Source organism: Oxyura jamaicensis, chromosome 13 (assembly GCF_011077185.1).
Source record: "Oxyura jamaicensis isolate SHBP4307 breed ruddy duck chromosome 13, BPBGC_Ojam_1.0, whole genome shotgun sequence".
Taxonomy (NCBI): Eukaryota; Metazoa; Chordata; class Aves; order Anseriformes; family Anatidae; genus Oxyura; species Oxyura jamaicensis.
The window spans coordinates 9,138,788-9,161,035 of record NC_048905.1 but is presented as its reverse complement, the minus strand read 5'-3'; the positions used below and the strand labels follow the sequence as shown (position 1 = coordinate 9,161,035).

General features: G+C 43.1%; 1 protein-coding gene across 1 annotated transcript in view; it reads right to left on the bottom strand.

Moving 5' to 3' along the window:
• ERGIC1 (endoplasmic reticulum-golgi intermediate compartment 1) overlaps positions 1-22,248 on the bottom strand; it is a 59,466-nt gene that overhangs the window by 29,656 nt on the left and 7,562 nt on the right. Inside the window, exons 2-3 of the mRNA XM_035338430.1 lie at positions 8,154-8,215; positions 1,764-1,836 (exon numbers count right to left, since the gene is read on the bottom strand). Coding sequence (XP_035194321.1) covers positions 1,764-1,836; positions 8,154-8,215 — 135 coding nt within the window. The remainder of the gene's footprint in view (positions 1-1,763; positions 1,837-8,153; positions 8,216-22,248) is intronic.

The following is a 22,248-nucleotide window of genomic DNA, read 5'->3' as shown; positions in this document are numbered from 1 at the left end:
TCAGGAAACTACCACTACATAAAGGAGCAGACACTCTATTTGATAAAAATTAGGTAAATATTACTGATTCCTCTGATAAAACATTAACTAAAAAAATCATTTAAGCAAATGAGATCTAAGAGAGTAGCAAGATAAAGTACTATTTTACTTGAAGCAATTTCTCTTGCTTTTCTCTACTTTCTATAAACAAGAAAACCAAGAAAATTTAGCTCCTGAGAGAAATGGTTTGATAAGGTGACCCAAGTATTTCACAAGCAAATGCATTGAACTGAATTCAAAGGAACTTTCAAGGATTAAGGGACATGATCTCTGAAACAATTGAGCAATAGGCATAAAAAATAGCTAGAGCTAGATTACACTACTGTCTTAACGTTAAGCATTACTCTAGGTTAAAATTATTCTTGAAGTTAAACTCGTGACCCAAGTCAGAGATACATAAAAACACTGAAAAATTACATGGTTATCACAAGCAACACAAAGCATGGTCAGTGAAACTATGGCACATGAGTCCAATGGCTTTCAGAGCTTTTGTGCTCACAGTGACATGTGTCTATCAACTAGTACACAAGTCGGACAGAAGTTCCACCCTTCCTAACTCTCCAGGAAAACCGCATCACAGCCCAGTGAGCTCACTGCCACATCAGCAGGATGATGGAGAATGTTTCCTAGAACCCTGAAGGTACTTAGGTTAATAGTTACTAAGAAAAGTCGACTTCAAGACAGGAGGAACGTAAGCACAGAAAAAAAATCCATTTAACTAAAATATTTATTCTATGAGCAATTTTAAAAAGCAGAAATAATTTCTATTTTGCTCAGAGCAGGTCCCAAAGAGGTCACCTGGGGACAACAACTCTTCAAACAAAAAACCTGTCAACTAAGTTTTCAAATAAGGCTTAACAGGTACAAAGAAAGAAGATAAAACTCACAGCATGAGTAAAGCTACCTGAATGTATTAGACATCCAGTTCTACCTGACATAGCAAAAATGGTATTATTAACACTAAACTAGTAAGCATTCCTATTTTATGCAATTCATTTTCTCCAAAAGCATCTCTGAAGACTTCCAGTGAAGACTGGCAGAACGGGGTACCCATTCTACCCACAGGGAAGTGAGGGGAAAAGAAAATGTCTTGTCAGAGATCTCACCTTATCAGCAACGAGGCCCAGCAGTCTCAGAGCACAGACCACAAGATTTCAACCAGTTGGCACCACACATTTAAACAGGAGGCACCAGTGAAAAAAAAGACACTATTTTTCCAGAATCATGTTGAATCAATAGAGAAAAACATGCATTCAGGAGGAGAGCAGAAACAAGTCCCAGATGAGGATAAGAAATCAAGAACTTAAGGAGAAAAATGGAATGTCAGCTGAGTGGCATTGATCTTAGCATTCACAATGCCTTACACCTATCATCGGAGGATTGAAAGGGGATGCAAGCCTTTTATGGGATCTGTGGTCACATCAAAAATATCCACCTTGCTCAACAGAGAAATCTAGTATGCAACTGATAAATGATCAAGCAAGTCTGGAACAATTTGCACTAACAAAATTATTTTAGAACCAAGTTTGCCCAGTCTACCTTAGTAAATCAGAAAGCTGTATGAGAGTCCGGGAATTTCAGCTCAACCTGAAGGAATCCTAAACTATTAGCCAACTAACTGAGCCAGTGAAATTACTGGCATATTTTTCCAATGTAACAGTAAAGTTCTGAAGAATCATCTATATACATACATTCCAACAAAGGAAAATATGATTTTTACTTACATTTCAGTGGCTATGAATCCGGTGAGCTCAGACAGGAAGAGAAACAGTATGAAGAGACAGCAGCAGACAGAGACTGGAAAAGAGGAGAGTAGAGGAAAAGGTTAATTTCACATCTCTGACAAAGACACAAACTGTTTTCATGCAGGCAGATTATTCCCCCTGTAAATATGCCACCCAGACACACTTGAGAACTAACACTCTTTTGAGACAATGACCGAGATAAGGCCATCAGAGCAGTGACTTCAATGGCACGCCAATACCCAACATCCTGCTGCGTATCTTAACTCTAGTCAGCTATGCAGTGTTTCATGAATTAGGAGACATTTCGGTTCTTTGTCAAGTTCTAAGGCTATCTGTAAGTCATCTTGCAGCCTCTACTAACCACTAGGTAAAGTTGGAACAGCTGAGACATTGTTACAATGGACTAGTCAAAATAATGTCTGATACTTCTCTAATTTCTCCATCTGCCAACATATTGATTCTTCAGAAAAGACAAATTCCTAATAAAGTAAATGCTAAGTACCTGGACAAGGCCCATGTCATTTCTAAGAACGCCAACCTAGAGTTAAAAGAAGGGAGCCAAGAGTTACTGGTTTATTACTGGTTACTCTTCATCAGAAAACTGTTCAAAGCACTGCAGAGTGCCCTCCAAGCAGCAGTGACAGGCAGTGTCCTACACAGCAGGGGCTGGAAGGAAGGACGGCTGGGAATCTTACTGAGTAGGGATGACTGGAGCAGACAGGGATGTGCCAACTCAAAGAGACAGGGTCGCAGTGTGCCTTTACATTCAATAAAATATCCAAGTTTGCCGTGAATCACTATACAAAAGAGTAACATGGGCAATGGCATGCTATTCCAGGATTGTGACAACAGGCATACAGTCTGGTTCACCCCTCAGCCCCAGAACAGTAACGATGACCAAGCACTCCTTGGACAAGACCATTTTCCCATAGCCACTAATTAAGATTGAGAAATACATAAGAAAAAAACGGGTTCCTCAGCTTTATTCCACATGACCTACACAGCCCGAATATCCATGCCGTTGGAAGGCTCAAGCCACAACTGGCCAGGGAGCAATTTTAACCAAACTATTGTGCCTGGCCAAAATGCTTCGGTAGAAAACGTGAGAGGCACGGGAAGGAAAGAGGAGGTACGTAGGGCGAATGATGAGACAGACACCTGAGTGACCCAGAACCTTGTGCCTCATTCATCACATTAGTCAGCTGATAGTTCTGAGGAAGAAGTGCATTGCTTCCCCCTCCTCGTCCGTCACTCCAAGGGTGGGTTCATTTATTGACCCTTTCAGAAGTGCAATGGATTAAAAGAGATGCCCAAAAATTCATTAGGTAGGATGAAGAAGAGGAGAAAAGGGAAAAACAAAGTCAAAGACCAGTAGGAAAATGGGAGGCAAGAGGGGATATTCATAGGAAAAGAAAAACCGCAGATGGTCACACATTTCCTGGCTGTGAAGGCACAGAAGTACACTGCTGTAACCCAGCTAAGCCACTGGCACAGTGCATCATGCAGCATGGGGGTGGAGGAAGGTCTACTTAAAGCACAGCAGCAAATTCTTCTGAGAACATCTACTCCTACGTAAGAGCACAAAAAAGCAACCAGTCAGACACAAGACTAGTTGATCCAGTGTTTCGTACCATTAATCACCCAACAGCAGACACACAAGATCTCTGATCTTTGGCAGAAAGTAAGGGAGAACATTATGAGAACTCTTTCTTCTTTAACTGCTTCCCATATTCCCCTCTGCCCTGCTATCATCCTGTAAGGGCTTTCCACAGCATCAGCCAGACCTCTCTGGTCTCCATCGCTTCTGCGCAGCCTGGTACTGCTAATTGCAAATTCCCTCCCAGACCTTTCTTTCTCTTCCAGCTTTTCACTTTCTTTTCTGCCATTTCCATCATCAAACTCCCTTCTCCTTTCCTGGTATAAAAAGCATTGTCTTCCTCAAGCTCACTTTCCAATTCAATTCTTCCAGTGAAGACTTGTGATGATACTTACCAAATACAGTGCAATAAAGTTACGGAAATCCGTATTTAAGAAGTCCCGTAAGAATACCCCAAAACACCTGACAGGACCGACCTTCAAAGGCTTTCTATACTTTTGCCAGTCTTTGAACTGCACACTTAGTTTTCAACCTGAAAAAGAGATTACAGATAGTGGACATGACAGGGGTCTACAAAGTCATGAGCAGCCTGGAGGAGATGAATGGGAACAACCATTCACACTCGCTGTCTCTTCTAGTACAAGAACGGGATGCAAGGTGGCAGTTTAAAACAAGAAGAGGAAGGTTTTCTTCTACATGACACCTAAGTAAGTTCTGAAACTTCTTGACAATGGATGCTGTGGACACTAGAAAAAGTCTGCAAGACTCCCAAAAAGAATCATCAGAGCAAGGGGGTGTCTTTGAAATGAGACTTTAGTGAAAGTTTAGTGTGTTGAACTGTCTCTTGTGCCAAAGTTTCTTCACAGAGAACACACATTCCTGTTCTTCGTGTGGAACTGCAGGCACATTCAACATTCCCAGTGTAACGATCTACACACAGTGCTTCAGCTACTTATTCCATAGTGAAGGACTTTACTTGCTTCCATGTAATGCACAGTTGCTGCCATCCACAATTTGACAATTGTATTACATTTGGAAAAGTAGATTAAAAACTGAGATCAGACAGAACAATAAAAATTAATGCATAAAGCTTAACTTAACTGCAAGAGTGCTGTGATGTTCCCACAGAGCTTGAAAGACCATCTAAGATAGGTTTCTTAAAATTCTAGTATGATAACATGATCAATGTGTCAAAGGCTGTTGGCATCAGGCACACAGGAACACACTGCTGTTGGTTGATTAGAAACCCCAAAAGGATAGGAAGTTCTCACAAGCATTTTTTCCTACTCTGTTTTCTAGAACCTAACGCTTTTGTACGTATCCCCTTCTGATATATGCTCCATCGAGGTACATTCCTGATTCTTCCTCCCCACCCTGCAAGAAATGAAAGAAATGCAAACGGTTTAACACAGCACGCAGACTGAGAATGTGAACCCATGCCTATATTAAGGCATAAAATTAATAGTATTTATTGTACAATGAAGCTAACTGCTATGAAGTGCAAGGATTGGGTCTTGTTACGGATGCCATGTGAATCATAACTTTGATATTTCCTGATGTGTATTTAAAACTCCAGCCTCCATACAGCATGGAGTGTTTCTGGATAACATTACCATGTGTGCATACAGCACGTGCACGCCAACTATGCGTCCACACTGACTCTGGAACAGAAGGATCGCTACAGCAGCTGCCTGAGTTGCAAGCCCCTCTCTTAAGAAGTCAGACTGCTGCTGTCCAGCTGCCAGATGGCACGTGCCACTGCTGCCTACATACCCTAACATGGCCAATCTGTCACTGTGTCAGTCAGGTCTGTTAGAACGGCCGTGTGCTGGCATCACAGACACAGTGAGCAGGGGTGGGAAGGCTCGCAAAGACTGGCACGAGCACCTGGTGGGATGGGGACAGCAGTAGCACGGCTGAGTGGCACACAGACTACAACACAGTCTGAAAGAAGAGATCTGTATTGAGAAAAAGGAGATGCCTGACTACCGTGTGCGTTTCGGAGAAGTCCAGGGCAGTGGGTGTGTTGTTCTGTGCAAAACCCACTCCACTGAACTACAGGGGATGGTTCTTGTTTTCTTTGTTCCTACCAGTTTTTAGTAGCCAGAAGGGTTTCTACACAGATCTGAAACACCTTATGTGCAGTGTTCACTGCAACTTATGAAATTACAAAAACCTACATAACAGAAAGACTCTCAGTAACTCTCCAGTTGGCTTCTGAACTTGCCTGTGTTCGAGACTGTTACAGTACTTTGGCAGAGAAGAGCAGACGCTTATTCTGAGCTGCGTCTTTCCAACAGGAGCTGGCCACTTCATCCATGGTGGCTGGAGGCAGTTTTGGTACTTACATCTCTTTTCTGTTGTAATTTGATCCATTCCTTCTTCCCTAATAAACCTCATGCTTCTTACAGACCAAAAGCAACTGGAGGAATCCTGCAGAAAAGCCCTTCTCATTCCAGAAAGCCTTCAAAGCTTTCAGCACCAGAAGTGATACTGAGCTGAAGTCTCAAGAGAAATCACTTGAAAAGGGCTTAGGTCAATAGTCAGTTACTACAGTTTGTATCTGCTCTGTAAACCTTGGAAGACTTAAAGAAAGACAAAATACAGATGCTGCTGTAGCCATTTCAGATTTACTACACCCTACCAGATTTTCTATGAGGAAGCGCCTTCCCCTGCCTACAAGCCCCTATTATTCTTACCATCTGAATTCCCTGAAGCATTTATCACAAAATCATGAGACCTTCCCAGGCTTCAAACTGGCATGGCAATGGACCGGCCTCATTCATGGCCTCCTACAACACTCAGGATTACTGGATTTCAAATTACAAGTCACAGGCTTGGTCAGACAGAAAGCCCATTAGGAAAGCTGCAGCCAGGATCCTCATATGCAAAGCCACTACAGGTTGTTGGCTGCCTATGTGGTTCAAAAGCTTCTATCAACCTGTCTGCAAACACTGACAAAAAGAAGGAGAACCAGTTAGAGAAGAAAATCAAAGCCTGAGAAGCTGCAAATAACAATAGAAAGAAATAAGTCAGCTAATAATTTTAAGTAAGAGTCACAGCCTCCAAGCCTTCCCACAACACACTTATCACTTGAGCTGTTTACTGCGGATCTGAAAGCCTAACACTGCTGGATGGCCTTTGATGGGTTTTTGTTTCTAAAACATTCTCTTTTGCAGGTGATTCATAACAAGACAAATTCTCAAAGGGAGCCCAGTTACAGTGTGGGAACTCTTCGTTTCCAAAACAGAAGAGAAGGCAGGATCACTAAGCAAGTTCAAAGTGTTCTTGAAAGAACACTAAATCTCATACGCCTCTAAATTACTAAACAATTTTATTCAAGCTTTGTTCACAGTCTCAGCAAACCTAGGAGGGAGTCAACGTGCAAGTAATTCAGTGGTCAGGAGAACAGGGAGGACAAGGACTCCATGAAAGTAAATATTTACAGTAAGGTGCTATCTTCATAGAAGCACAGAATAGTTGATGCTGGCAGGGACCTCTGGAGATCATCCCATCCAACGCCCCGGTGTTGCTTGGGGCTGGATCTAGTTGTTTTGAATATCTCCAAGGCTGGAGACTCCACACCACTCTGGGCAACCTGTTCTAGTGTTCAGCCACCCTCACAGCAAGGAGCGAGGAGTTTCTCCAGCTCACAAAAGGCTTTGCTTTGTGCCCCATTGATTCACTGCTATTGACTCAGTTCTATTTGATTCCTGTTGTCATCAAGGGATATGACATCACTCACGTCAGCAATGACATACAGGGCTACTGACCCATCTACAAGAATGGATGAATGGAGCACAGCTCTGTGATCAAAGGAAGTCACTGTTCAATGGAACAGGAAAGCTGCAATAGGCGTCTAATTACAGACTTGGCAGGATCAACCTGATCAATGTTTACCTCTGCACAGTGCACTCACTGGATATAATTGTGTGAAATTGCATTACTCAGCCTACAGCATACCTCGGGAGAAGGAAGGAAGGAAAAGAGGCCCAAGGCAAGAGATTTGTATCAGCTGAAGTCTATGTATTGATACATGGGAGTGAGAGTGGATCACTATCGGTGGTTTCTAACAAAGTAACTTTTCTCCTTTAAAAGCACGAGAAATAATGACGAAGTAAGATCTCTGCTCATTAGTCCTATCTAAAACATCAGATCAATCCCCTGAGTATGTCATGACAGAAATATCCTTTCCCAAGTCATCCTCAATGTTGGCCACTGCATGTTGCCATCCACCCTGCTCTTATGGATCCAGAATTCAAACCTGGATTCCCCGTTTGTAGTAGCTTGGTTCCTCGTGTCTCTTCAGCGAGCAAAAACTCGAGCTCCGTAACTGTGAACATAACTGTTATCAGCTGTTTTTCACACTAACAGGATGCCTATCACAGAAAGGCAAAAAAGGCCTGCCATCGTTCACTCCCCCAGCATTTGGAGCAGACTCATAGCTTCTATTCCCAGGAAGATTAGCAGAAAGCTTCACTTGCTACTTCAGTAGCTAGCAGAGTAGGTATTTTAGCTTTAGCTTTTAGGAGCTCCCTTTCATAACAATATATTTTTGCTACTTTTTGTTGCGGAGATTCCAAATCCATGCAAATTACCCTGTCATTTAGCGCAACCTTACAGATTGGGTAAAATGAGCTGTCTCAGCAACAAAGGATACCGTTTCCAGTGTTTAATATCCCTTTAAAAATATCTTTAAAGACACAGAAGCCAAAAGATCTTTAATTTTAGATCAGGGGTATGCAAGGACAGCAAAATGAAGTGCTACTTACTAATAGCCCCTGTGTAGGTTGGCTGTGTAAGGTCTTTTGGCACCTTCCTGTAGATGTCAAACCTGAAAAAGGAAAAGTAACAGCCATAAAACAGGTGGAATATTTCAATACATTTCACGTCCCCGCAGGGATGAACGATGCTGAACGTTTTTCCATCCAGCTTTCCAACAGCATTTTTTCAGTTTGCAGACGGATGTGAAAAGGAAAAACAAATCAAAACAAAAAAAAAGTCCTTTTTCTTTTGTACAATTATGTAACTGCTCTGCTTTTTGGCTCCAGTTTCCAGAGCACTTCCCTCCACCTCCCTCTGCTTTGCTGTCATGGGTCTTTGCAATCTGAGCTGCTACAGGTGCCAGGGAAGAAGTCATGCTGGACAAGTTTATAGACCACCGTAAAAGGAAAACGATACTCTACTGACTCCTGAATATATTAAAGGCCTCACAAAAAAATACAGGGAGAGACAGCCTACATTGCACTTAGTGTTTTGTATCCCACGGTAGCCAAAGACTGCCAATACCAAAGCCAGAAATCAAGGTGTTGAGGCAAGAAACCTACCCTTGGACATTGGATATACAGGAGAAGTTCAGTTAACCCAAGAAGTCTGCTACTCCCCCAGCAAAATCCAACTTAATATTAGACAGTTGTTTTGATTCAGTCATACCTTTTAATATCCATATGGCTCAACTTTGCTATTTTAAACTCTCCGTGGTTAAACTTTCACTGCCCTTATGATGTTAGCTGTATTATTTCCTACCACCTTGTGTTGCTGCATGTCCAGCCGCAATGCAGCGCTGACATCAGTTTTTCCACCACTCAATAAAAATTAATTAATGCATTAAAAACACACACACCCTAAAGAAGGAAGTGACTGGTTCTCCCCCAGAATAGACTTTTTTGGATACGCCATTAGTAAGTGAGATTTGATGCTTTTTCCAGTCCTGAACAAGCATGAGAGACGCTGGCTTCCAAATCCCTGCTCTATCCAGCACCGAGATGAAACAGCCCCATGTTGATTCAGTGCTTCCTACTACGCCAAATTTTGTATTCAGAGCTCCAAAACTACATCAGCTTTCTTTCCTTTACTCCGTATCTAATTAACTCATGGGTACAATGGGTGAACAAAACAGCATTTGCCACGCACACGATTAGGACACTATTGCTGTGCTCATCCAGGAGTCGAAGCTGGAGGAAGAACAGATAAGACAAGGAAGGAAAGCTGGTACCATCATGGCTTGCCTGTGCGATTCAAGCCCTGAACATGCTCACCCGTCCTATGTACCTATAAAATAGGAAGAGTACATCCCTGAAGGATCTCGTGAGGATGAGCTCAGTATCTGCAGCACATCCAGGCCCCGTGCTGCCGTGGCCACACCAGCACAGAGCGAGCTGGAGGCAGAGCATTTGCCAACAGCACACAGCTCTTGCTCACGAGATAAAATTGACAGAGCATGCTGCACAGGATGCGCACAGAGCTATATGTTTTTATGACTCTGCTCCCTGCCATCCCCTAGATGGAACAGTAACATTCCTGAACCAAAGAGGCCATTTATGGATCTCCAGCTGCCCCGAGAACATCTGGAAAGAGCTGTTTACATTCCTTCCCCGTGCACCACAGCAACAGCAGCAGCGGATGATAAAGCAGCCCGGAGCAGCTGGTGACATCACGGTCTCACGGGCAGGGGAAGTAGCTGATCTTTCCTCCTCGCAGCCCATTAAATGCTGAAAGCTGGCGTCGTCTCACTACAGTCACAATAATGGAGCAACGGGGAGAAAAAGCTGAGAAAGAAAGAGCACATAATAAAAAAAGAGCTGTTTGGTGAGTGAGCAATTAGAAATAGGAAATAGCTCTACAGTGGATTCAGTAAAAACAGCAGTATGTGGATACTATAAAAGGAAGTTTTTTCTTACAATCAGAAATATTTATGAGTTTTAAAAGGATGACCTATCGCAGGTTTAAAAAAAGCAACCTAGCTTTTTTAATAAGTCAGTGGAAAGCCGCTGTCACAGCATGGCTCCCTCCTCTCTGTCATTTTAATCACATAAGTAACAACCAAAACACACAAATCAAGTTTTACGTGGCAAAAGTAAGCTAGGAATAGGCTACACTACAGAAAGCTGATGATCAGCGACTGCCAGCCACATTCATCTCCTGGCTTTAAGTGCTTAAAAGGCAGTTCACCCTCTCAGCATGCTCTTCTGCTTCCCATCTCTTCAGCTACGTTACGTTCCCTCTCTCTTCTATCTACTACTGTGCCACAACTAAGAAAAGGTTTAATCAAAACTCTGGATCTGATTTGCCTAGAGTTTTGACAACGTCTAGGTCCTTACGGGGAGGCTCGAGCCTCTAAGCAAGTACAGTATGGCATGTGTGTGACATTTGTCTCATGAGGCCCTTAAAGCACTTCAAGGATCATTTAATACACGAGCACAGTGAGCACACACAGCTAACGAGGCAAGAGCATTGGGCAAACAACTTCCCAGCCTTGAATTTATGGTCTAGAGGCTCAAACAGAGTACAGAACAACCCAGGAGGAGTGCATGAATGGGTACATTTCATAGAACTAAAATGTTTTTAGCTAAGGACAGACACTAAGAACCCACACTGCATCTCTTGGAAACCTCACCCACTCTTGATGCAACGAGAGCAGCCTGGGTGGCAGGGAGGAAGGAGAGCTCAGCCAAGATCCTTCAGATGAGTGCAGGAGCTTCAAGGATGATGTCTAGAGCCTGGCTCAAGCAACAGAAGGGAAGGCCAACATGGCAGGTTTATTTAAACCTGGAAAAGGATGCTAAAGTGGTCAAAACAATTAACAGGAAGGGAATGGAAAAAGACAGGTTTGGATTTAGAGACAAACACTATTGGCTCGCTTTGCTCACTGACCCATGATACCACTAAGTCCAAGAGACCACCAGATCAGAATAAAAAGGACTGGATATATGCAAGCACCCTGACAAAACATTCATCTGCTTTGAAAAGACATGCTCTGGATTAGGAGGGTCTGTGATTTGGTAACTGAAAAATACTCTGCATGGTACCAGGTCTCTTCACACACAGCTTATGGCACTGGCCACAGACTGAGGAAGTGTAACTCAGTCTGATCCAGGAAGATGAAGACAGCAGTTGGGTTTGCACATTTAGAGAAGGACAAAGGGGAAACCAAAAAGGAGAGAAAGATTTTGAATGTTGAAGAGAATGATGGAGATGCTGGCCTGGTCAGGGAAAAAGGTATCTTCAGTTAACTAATTTAAACTCAGAGTTAAAAGAAGATTAAAAATTGCACAGGATTCAATGACAGCTGGAAAAGTATGCTTGTGAGAGCAGAGATGAGATCCCAGCAACAACCCCAAACAAGACTTCCTTAATTATTGATAATTTTAGCAAATAAATAAATTAAGCAAGATTCTTAAACAATTCTGTCAAGTTGGGAAGAGTTACTGTAACAGGAGAGCCTATGCCCCAAGAAATCAGGTACTTGTGAAAGCCACGGCTCCTGTCAGAACTAAGGTTTAAAATCCAATTCATTTCTATGCTTCACTCAACAAACCCCTCTCCTTTTGCCACTGGCTTCTTGCCTCTGTCATGGAGTTCAAAGCAATTCCAGGGGATCACTTACACTGTCCTGGGAAGAGGAAAGAATGAGGATTAGCCATCACAGATGATTTGTAACCTGCGAGGGAGGAGGCCTGCAGTTGGATGCATGGAAAAGGGGAACAGGTTTTACTTGCCCTCGGGTCAGATGTTCCTGCAAGCACCTGCAGTAAAAATTCCAGAAAGCCTCAAGGTTCCTGAAGCATTGGTCACTTGGAAGAGTATTTATACCCTGGGAACAGACAGGAACCTTGTGCCCTCTATGTTGCAAAAGCTGCCTTACGGATTTCTGATACCAGCACGTTAAAAGCAGCGGAAGGTATTAGTAACGCTGGAGGAAGACGGGATGTTCGGAAAAGTTGTACCAGACAGCTCACAAGGCAGCGAGACGCACTGTGCTACGCTGTGAATACCCACTTTGGTATTTTTGTAGTTAGATCCTAAACAATCACGAGAAACCAGGGCGTAGATTTACAGCATGTTCATCACCTCACAGTCACAGCAAAGGGAACGCAGCCGGCAGTACCGCGTAGCGGTTTACCCTGCTCTCACAAAGGGATGCATCACTTTACGCTTACACACGGACAGTTTCCACAGGGGGGACAGCAGGTTATTTATATCTGGCTTTTGGCAACTTTCTTCCTTTGCTCAGAAAGGCGAGACTTGTAAGGCAAAAGAACATCCTACAACTGACACGGTTGTAGGATGGAAACAACAAACTTTTCGCTAGGAAAGCTTCTCCTCCAGGTCACACAGATCCTCATAAAGGGAGAGCTGGACCTCGCAGTACCAGAATACAAGGCTAAAGATAGCACTGGGCTGTCATCAGTATAACAAAGGAATTTCCTGACACATCCAGTGTATCTATTGTCTTGTGTTTCAATGGACTGCATGGTTACAAAGAAACGAAAAAAGGCTGGTGGTAATGTCAGAGCTCCACTGGAACCAACATCAGTGACTGATGTCAGGGAACCTACAATACTTATTTTCCCCTCTCCAAAGCTGGAAGGACAAAACCAGAAACTTTCTCACCTCCCTGGCGGGAATGTCAGTGAACTGGTCAAGCAGCATGTTTAACAATGATCCTCCCGCAGCTCTTCCTTAGGAGGCTCAAACAGAATCCACAAACCTTAAAATGATTAAAGGAGATCGAAGGTAGAACTAGGGCTGTCTGACAGACAGGTGTGCAACAGTCCTCTCCGAAACACAGACGTGACATGTTTGGTCTCACCTTCCCGCAGTTGCACAAGTGGATGGCCAGGTAAAACTGCAGACGGGCGTACCTCGATGGACCCAAGAAATAGATGGCACATATAAAGTGCCAGCAGGTACCAGATGAACTTCAAGCTGTATCTAGACTAACATGGGCTGTTGCTATTCAAGCATTTTTTCTTTGAATAGAAGTATGTGCTCTTCCTGTTCAGTTTTCAGGGTCTCCTAGGGCCAGAGAAAGCATCAAAATGTTTAACAAGCCCCAGGCAGATGCAGCAGCACTCATCTGAATGGGACAGCCACGAACAATTACATCCAGAGCCAGCTCAGAAAAGGCACTGGGAGGTCAAACCAACAGAATGAAGCAAGTTGACATCACCAGCCCCGGGGTGGTTCCTGACTTTCCTTTCAAATCTATCTGATTGACAGAGCAAGATGGGTGACAGAGAGGGCAGAGGATGCCTACCCAAACATTAGATTTTCTTCTAGAGTAAATGCTTAAAATGTCTGCCTGGAGAAGAGGGATGAGCTCACTCCTGCAGCAGGAGCTACTACAGGTTGGGCTTCCTGCCAAGGCGTGCTTTGCATACACCTGAACAGTTTCAAGTCTGGATCTGAAATATTTCAGGAAATTAAGTAATAAACACTTCATTCTGCTCAAGATTACCCTGAACAGAAGAATCCTGTCTGTTATATTTGGAGTCAGAAAGAAGCTTCAATAAAACACTACCGTAACATCTCTGTAAGATGCTGTTATCTTTTTTGGGAGCAGGAAGTAAAAACCTTGGGCAATATGAAAAAAAAAAACAATACTTGTAAGTAGAACTCAGTGGTGGTTTGAATGTCTGGCAGCAAAGGAAAATTTTGGTATGTAAAGGAGCTAGTATCAGAAAAAGACAAACACAGATTCCAGTTAACCAAGCAGCCAAGCAGAAGTGCAATGCATTCACGTTGCGATTGGGCACTCCAAGTCAGCAGCAGATTAATTTTCCTCCCTCACCGCTTCTCAGGTGATTCAGAAATTTAGTTTAATGCTTGCAGACAGGGAAAAAACACTTTTATGAGTTAGGCAGAGTTTATTTCTCCCCAGAAAAAAAAAAAAAAAAAAAAAAAAAAAAAAAAACACGAATATTTAAACATCAGACTTCTTTTTGAAGAGTATTGGCTCTATCATAGGTAGGTCTGCAGCACATACTGAAGAGGGAAGGTGTCTAGAGGACACGATCATACATTACAGCAAATTACATTTCTGATGTCAAAAAAAAAAAAAAATTAAAATTAAAAAAATGATACAAGGTCTGGCATTCCACCTCTAGCTGGTCAATAGTGGCGTAAATACATCATGTCATCTTGTCTTAGCAGCAAGGGTCCGTGGCTGTGATTCACACAGAAGAATGTGGGTGTTCAAACAATGCTCGGTTCCTCCACCTCCCATATTAACCAGCTTTTCAAAGCAGCATCTGTTTTTCAGCAGATACCACATTTGAAGTTGAGGCCACTAATTTCGGGTGGCATTACTCACTCTCAATAGCTGGTCCAGGGCACGGTGAAAAACTACCTTGATTTTACTCTGCATCAGCAGCTTTGATATCTGTTTGAAAAAAGAGCTACTATTGGTACTATTGGACCAATTTGCTTCATTAACTAATAACTCTACGTGAAGTGACCTGCCAAGTACCACACATCTAAAAGCAGAAATGTAACTTCACTATTAAGTTAACTAAACAACCAAACATTCAAAGACTGGGGGATTGGACTAGATGATCTTTCAAGGTTCCTTCCAATCCCTAAAATTCTGTGATTCTACAGCAGATATGACTAAACTAAAGAAAGAAGGGGCTATTGAGTACAGATACAGAAAATTAACTCTGAAAATAGTATAAAGATCCTCGTTTTCCTACAGTAAGAAATCTGAAGAACTGCAGAGCCTGAGTTTGTATTGCTACATGCTGCAGGTTGGAGGCCCAGTGATAAACACGTGTCATGGTTTTGGCTGGGATTGAGTTAATTTTCTTTGTAGAGGCTCATATTTTTTGGATTTCTGATTTTTCTGTTTTGGATTTCTGATGAAAATAGTGGTGATAACACATTAATGCTTCAGTTATTGCAGAGCATGGTTACACAGAGCCAGGGAATTTTCAGCTCCTCGTGCTCCTCCCCAGAGAGGAGGCCAGGGGTGCACAAGGAGCTGGGAGGGCACAGAGCTGGGACAGCTGGCCCAGCCTGCCCAAAGATAGAACTGGAGTAAAGCAGGAGGAAGGGGGAATGTTCAGAGTGACGGCATTTGTCTTCCCAAGAAACCATTATGCATGCTGAGCCCTGCTTTCCCGGGAGTGGCTGCACACCTGCCTGCTGATGGGAAGTGCTGAATGGATTCCTTGTTTTGCTTCGCTTGTGCAAGCGGCTTTTGCTTTACCTAGTGAACTGTCTCTACCTCAAAGTGAGTTCAGTCACTTTTACCTTTCCACTTCTGTACCCCATCCCACCTGGGGAAAGAGAATGAGCGGCTGGGTGATGCCCAGCTGCCTGTTGGGGTAAAACACAACAAGGACTCATTGAGGATGAATAGGGAGCATCAAAATCCATCAGATACAACAGCTTCCCAAAGAGACATTAAAGGGTGTGGGGGAGATCTCCCTAGGGTATTTAAGATATACGGAAAAAAAAAGATTTAAAAGAGCCTCCTGGTGAAGCCTTGCAGCCTGAACTGTCCCAAGGGGCTTTTAGGGTTGATAAAAACCCCATCCTCAATTGGTTCCTTCTTGGCAAAGAACATCACTGCTTGGAGAAACAGAGGGGCTGCAGGCTGAAAAAGAGCAAGGCAGGACATCTGTGACACACACAGACAGGCTGGTTGTCCTGAAGTGAAGATTAGTTTGGCATTTGAAGAACTATTTCACACAAGAAATGTTCCCTTGCCACGACACAGGGGAACATAGATTTGTTAAAGCAGTTTTCAAAATTTGATTCCCCTGGTGCTTCTGCCCATGTGCTGGTAATGCCCTTACCCCATTCAACAGCCAGTAGCACAGCTCCTACGAACAGGAGCTATCTCCAATTGCAATGCTGCTGCTGCTTTTTTCCTACTTGTCAAGTCCTTCTTGCAAACTAAAGAAAAGTGAATCAGTGTGGCTGCAGGCCTCGAGTAAAAGCGATCCAAGAAGGCTTGATGTCAGTGTTTCTCCACACATACGCCAATTCCTGACTAACACAACAAAGCTTGCCTGTTCCTTAGAGTCCATTCATTACGTACTCCCCAGTAAACGGAGTTATAATGTGGAAGAGACAATTTCTACCATTACACACTGTACTTACATTCAAGAAATACGGAGAGGTATCTCATGCAGATTATACACTAACAAACTCATAAAAAATAAGAAGAAGAAGTTTTTCCTCAAAAGAAGGTAAGGCTCTCTATTTGTTGTTTTTTTCCAGATGGGTGGGACAACTGCCACACGGGCCATTTCTAGGAACATCACTTGAAACAATCACCACAGGTTCGTGAAACCAACCTAGACTATGGGAGGGACTCAAGGAGCAACGCAGCTGTCAAACAACCTTGGACAGCCAAATCCACCCCAGAATCCACTTCATCCTCAGTAACAGTCATCCTGAGGCAGCTCCACCAGGTAATAGGTTAGAAAACATCGAGTATCTTTTCTTGGTAAGCAGCTAGACATTCTAAATCTAAATTTAGACATTCTAAATAAATTCATTCCTAGGCCTGAATTACACTATACTCCTTAATTACTTCACGCAGACATCAGTGAACTCAGCCAACTCACATTTTTATTCAGATGCCATAGAAGAGACAAATCATCTTTAACTCTTAGAAGGATTAACTTCCCCTGGAGACAGGGACATAGCCTTGGGATTTGTCACTCTCCACATGCTTTTATTCTTCCTCTTGCTGCTTACCTATCTGCCTTCTCAAACACTTCTGTTTTATCGCTGTGTTACAGGCACATGATTCAGAGCATGGAGACGGTTGGTTCACTCACCTTTATTCTGCTCCTCGCACAGCTCAAAGCCTGATGCACAGACACACAGCCAGCTCTCCCCACAAGATCTGTGCAGCCGCATCTATTTTTAAGTTTGTCATTTCACAACAGAAGAGCTGCATTAGCAGTTCAGGAAACCAGGGCAGGTGTGAAGTGAGGAGAGGAGAATGAACAACCCCGACCCCACTCCAGGAGCCACGTTTACGTGCACACAGAATGAGCTGGATTAAGGGCCCCCAGGAGTTTTCGACCAGCCCGCAGCAAAGCCAACTGCACAACTTTCCTCTCATTACTGCTGATACCACCTCAGGAGAAGCATCCCTGGAGACAGGGGAAGAGTTTATGGACTATGATTCACTCGGTACCTGCTGCTATTAAGGCTCTTAGCAGAGACACCACTTACAGTTTAGAACCCTGCAATTCACTTTGCATGAAATGATTTATCATTCATAAGGAGGGCACGGGACACAGGAAGAAACTCAGTCATTATACATGTAAGTTGGATTAAGTCCGTCTGACATTCAAAGACAACTGTGCACAAACAGACCCTATTCTCTCTCCCCAGGAAAATATTAGTGGAGGTTGGTATTACGAATTTAGTCACTGTGTTCGTCTCAGAAGCCTCTTTCTGCCCTCCCAACATCAGGGTAGATTGGAGGCAGAAGGAAAAAATAGTAATACAGAGGTCACAATGGATGCCTTCTGTGTGCATTCACAGAATCAAAACAAAGCTACAAACACACTGTTGTCAGAGCAAGATCATTCAGGCTGGAGACAAATGGCAGAAGGGAAACACCTTTCTCTTAGTCCCCAGTGGCATTTCTAGAGAAACCTTCCCACCAAAGGCATGCTGTTTTGTGTCAAGGAGCATTTGTATCTGTGTGATATGTGGCTGCTTGGGCAAGGAGATGTCTGTTACCTAACCAAAGCCTAAGAACCAGATGTACAGATCTCCTAAGTGAAAACCTACCTCTCCAGCAGCTCAAGATGCTGTGGGGTCTGTGCTTACCGATGTATTATAAGTCCCACAGAGCAACTCAGCGCTGGATTACAGACAGTACCCACCAAAACAGCCAGTAACTGGCAACCCCCATCCACCTCCTGATATTCAACAACACAAGTAGGAAGGAAAACAGATTCTGAGGCTGTAGCCACTAGATGGAGAAGGGAAGAAATTGCTGCCCCAGAACATTACACCTCAGTGCTTCTTTGATGGAGACAGGAAGACAGAAAGATGATGGACAGAAAGAAATTAGAAAGGCATAAGGAAACTCCAGGGCTACCAAAAGAACAAAAGATTTTCAACCAAAACAAAAAAAAATTGAATCACTCAGCTAAGTGATTTAAAAAAAAAAAAAAAAAAAGCGCTGTTCAACAGGCAGCAACCATTTCTCCATTTCCTTGGGTCACTGCTCTCAAATAATGGCTTTGGGACAATTCATCCCTGCTTGTCAATAAAGCTGCTTTAACAGCTTTTGAACACCAGGCAGTAAGAGCAGGCCTGGCAATGCCAGCAGAACAACACAAACTGCCAGGCATTCAACCCTGGCTTGCTAGCTTTTAACCTCTTCAGAGGCCATTTAACTCCAAATAAAAGCAAGCAGGCTAATACATATGCCCTTACTTCACCAAACACTGGCAGGTCCCCTGAACACGGAGCGCACCTTTCCGGCTTTGTTCTTTCCTGCGAAGCACATCACACAGCCAGATCTTTAAAAGCACAGCTGTTACTTTTGTATAATGAACAAATCCAAAACCACCAATTTCGTTTTCAATGCGACTGTTCAAGCTGAGTGAAATGTCAAGGCAGAACAAACAGCACAGCCAGTCAGGTTTGCATACATAATGATCTTTTGATTAACGAAAAAAAAAATCTACTTAAAAATAAAATCCCAGTCATCCACTTGAAGCTGGGGGGGACGGGGACTGCTATCATTCACCGCTGCTAAAATCATACCTAGAACTACTGTGACCATGACCAGAGAGAAAAAGATGATTCTCTTTACTTGTTAAATTGATTGTATTCAACAGCATGACAGCAGGCTGACTGCTGGGATATGCGAGGCGGCCTTAAGGACCAATTACCCTGTTCCAAGCACCTAAAGACAGCATGTCTGAAATAATCACAATAGTAAAGAAGAAGGCCCCAGAGAACTGCGAGTACCTGGGACAACGGTGATAAGGGACCGAGCGGGGCGAGACTCCCCTCTGCCTACTGACCCAGATAGGGCTCGGACGTCACTAGGCTGGCGTGGGCGAGAGGACAGGGACGAGCAGACGGCTGGACAGGTGACACAGCACAGCTCAGCGATCGCTGAGGGCAGGATCGTGCGCCTCGGGTGTTTGAAAGCTGCGACACAAAAAAGTCAGACCTGGCCTGACCAGCAGTTTGGAGCGAATCACTGTGTTAGGAAAGCAAGAGCTGAGAGCAGATGTAATCTCTGATGGAGCTAGGGACCCCTAAATGACACAGAGAAGGAACCCAGCTGATGTGTTGTATTCCCTCCTAAATAATGTCAGAATAAAGAGGGTCCAATTCCTCTCAGGAACATGTGAAAGAGCCTTGAAATCAAATTACAAGATTTAGGGAGTAGAATTTCTGTCAGAACTAATTTGCTTGGTTGATTTTATTTCAGTTTTAATTGGTAAAGCTTCTCTTGAAGCACATCTTTCTTACCTGGCTCTAAAAATAAAACAGTGACTTCCAGCTGCCAAGGCTTTTCAGCTCCTTACAGCCTTTGCTGTAGCTGTTTGTTCTGGACATAAATCCAGAATTTTGTTCTACAGATCTGTCAAACGTAGTATTTATACACACCAGGAAATCCACCCCAGAACAGTCAATAGGAAATTGACAGATGCCTTAACCTAACACCTTCTTCTACACAAATAAAGGAAGCATTAATTTTTCAATTTTTAGGGGGGAAATATTAGTTCAAGACTTCTTTCCGAAATCCTTCCTTTAGCTCATGCTGCTTTCCTGCCCATCCAAAGGCAAGCGCCTCCTCTGATGACTCTGCAGGCACACTCAGCTCTTACCCAACCCAGCACAGATAAAAAGAACCAACTCTTCCAGCAGAGTAGGTGAAATCTATCACCCTGTTTTATAGACCACGAAGAACAATGGCAGGAAGTCAGCAGCAGGGGAAGAAAATAGGAACTGCTGACTCCGAACGCTTCATTTTGAGATTGATAATTCTTTGTCTAAATGAAATTTCTGTGTTTCCTGTCTGACGGCAGATGAGAACATAATGTGCAGAGCAGCTCAGGACAGCTTCTGGAACAGAGACAGGCTGGGATCCCATGGATGGGATGCAGCAGTGGGAGCCAACAGACCTGAACTCTATCCTGCTCCCAGCACTGACTCATGGCGTAATTTCTCCTCTGGCCAATTAAGTCTTTCTTCTTTAGCTTCTTCATTTTGCAGAGAGGCACCTGGTGACATCTGCCCGCTTTTCATCAAGCACGTTGAAATCTACAGACTAAAAACCACAGAAGCATGAAGTATGACTGATCAAAGTCCCAATTTCTTTGAAAGCCTCCAGAAGGAAACCTCCAGGAAGATGTTTATGAAAACAAACTGATGTGCACTGTAAGAGCCGAGCCTTGGTTGTGCCTAGAGTGCACGTTTATGAGCAACCTTGATTAGGAACGGTTTCCTGAACTGGGACCCAAAAAAAAAAAAAGATCCTGTTAATGTGTTTACACATGGAAAGTAAACACGTAATATAGAGCTATCAAAGTCAGGCCCTGAATGTGAGTTCAAGATGCAAATAAAGATTCAAAGCAGGACTAATAAATTGATACTTGTAAATACCAAGCAGTTATTAACACATTTAATAAGATTAACACCTGCGTAACAGCAGATAACATACAAACATCATTAAGTAATCAGCTAGTCCTCATTTACACACAATGAATGAACAACAATACTGCAGAAGTTGAGCTTTAATGAACAAACTCTCAAGGCTTCCAAACCACATTGGAAAGTGTTTAATCCTGAGCTATTTTGAGCCAATTCTGGGATGCAAAGGACTAGACAAGGAGGTAGAGGAGCTAATACAGATTTAAACTAGCTTATCTATACCGCAAGCAAGCAAAGTCTGGAATCCTCAAATTCTGTATGACTTACATTTCATCCCAACATCACACCATTTTTAAAGCATAATTCTTCAGCAAATTCTTTTTTTTTTTTTTTTTGACCTGCTGACTCTCCACACTCATAGGCCAAGGAGTGAAATGCAGGAATAGGTTTCCTTGCCAGCCAGCTCCTCCCTCTTAATTCTAGTTCCAAGAACATAATGAAACTAACAGAGGAAGTTTCTGAAACAAGGAGGAGTACTGAGAATGAGAAAACAAGGTTAGCCACGAGGACTGTCATTCATTATATAATTCAGCCTTTGGGTAATTGGACATTTAGGGAAAGGGGCCGAGAGAACCTCGGAAGTATGCTCGGCGGCAGCTTCTGCGGCGTTATGTCATCTGGGCTTCTAGCTACTTGGCAGGTATGGGATTTGTATAGGAAAGAATTTGAACAGAAAAATAGCAAAACCATTTATTTCTAAGACAGAAAACTACGAATCCCACAATGCTTACAAAGAGAGGGCATGAAATGATTAGATACTGCTCCTGTCTGAACTGGTTTCTTACCAAGGAGCTATTTCTCCTGGTTCCTCCCTTCTGCCAGCCTCCCTGTGCTGTCCTGCACAATGTATTTTTGTCAGCCATCTGCTAAATTTTGTGCTCTTATTCTTTCAGTGTGTAAGGAGCTTGGTCTTTATCGCCCAGGAACACATAGCAATTGCTGCTGAACTACCCCAGTTGCGTAAACTATTTCAGATGTCACCAAAGAATGGAAGAGTGGAAGCAACACAATTTTTTTTCAAAATAAAACATTAGGCTCAAACATATTTCAAAGATAATTATGAAGAGGAATGTACTTATAATCTCAAATACTCAGTGGTGGAGTCCTGCCAGCAAGCATTTTATTTCCTCTTAGGCAGTGAGGCAGGTGTCAAAATGAAGGATGAAAGAGAAATGTATTTTTAATAAAGTGAGCAAACTCTACTCTGCTTCATCAAAACAGGGGAAAAGAGTCACGAAATAAAAATGTTCAAGTAAGGGGACTGGTATTTAAAGGGACCCAGCCCTTCACTAGGCTGAAAGTAAGAGATTACACTTCTGTCTGGTACCATCGTATTCTGGAGATCAGAGAGAATGGAGGAAGAGAGAAGAGAGAACAGAATAAAACTTATATAGCTGCTCCCCAAGCTAATTAAATTGCTCCAATCCTTAA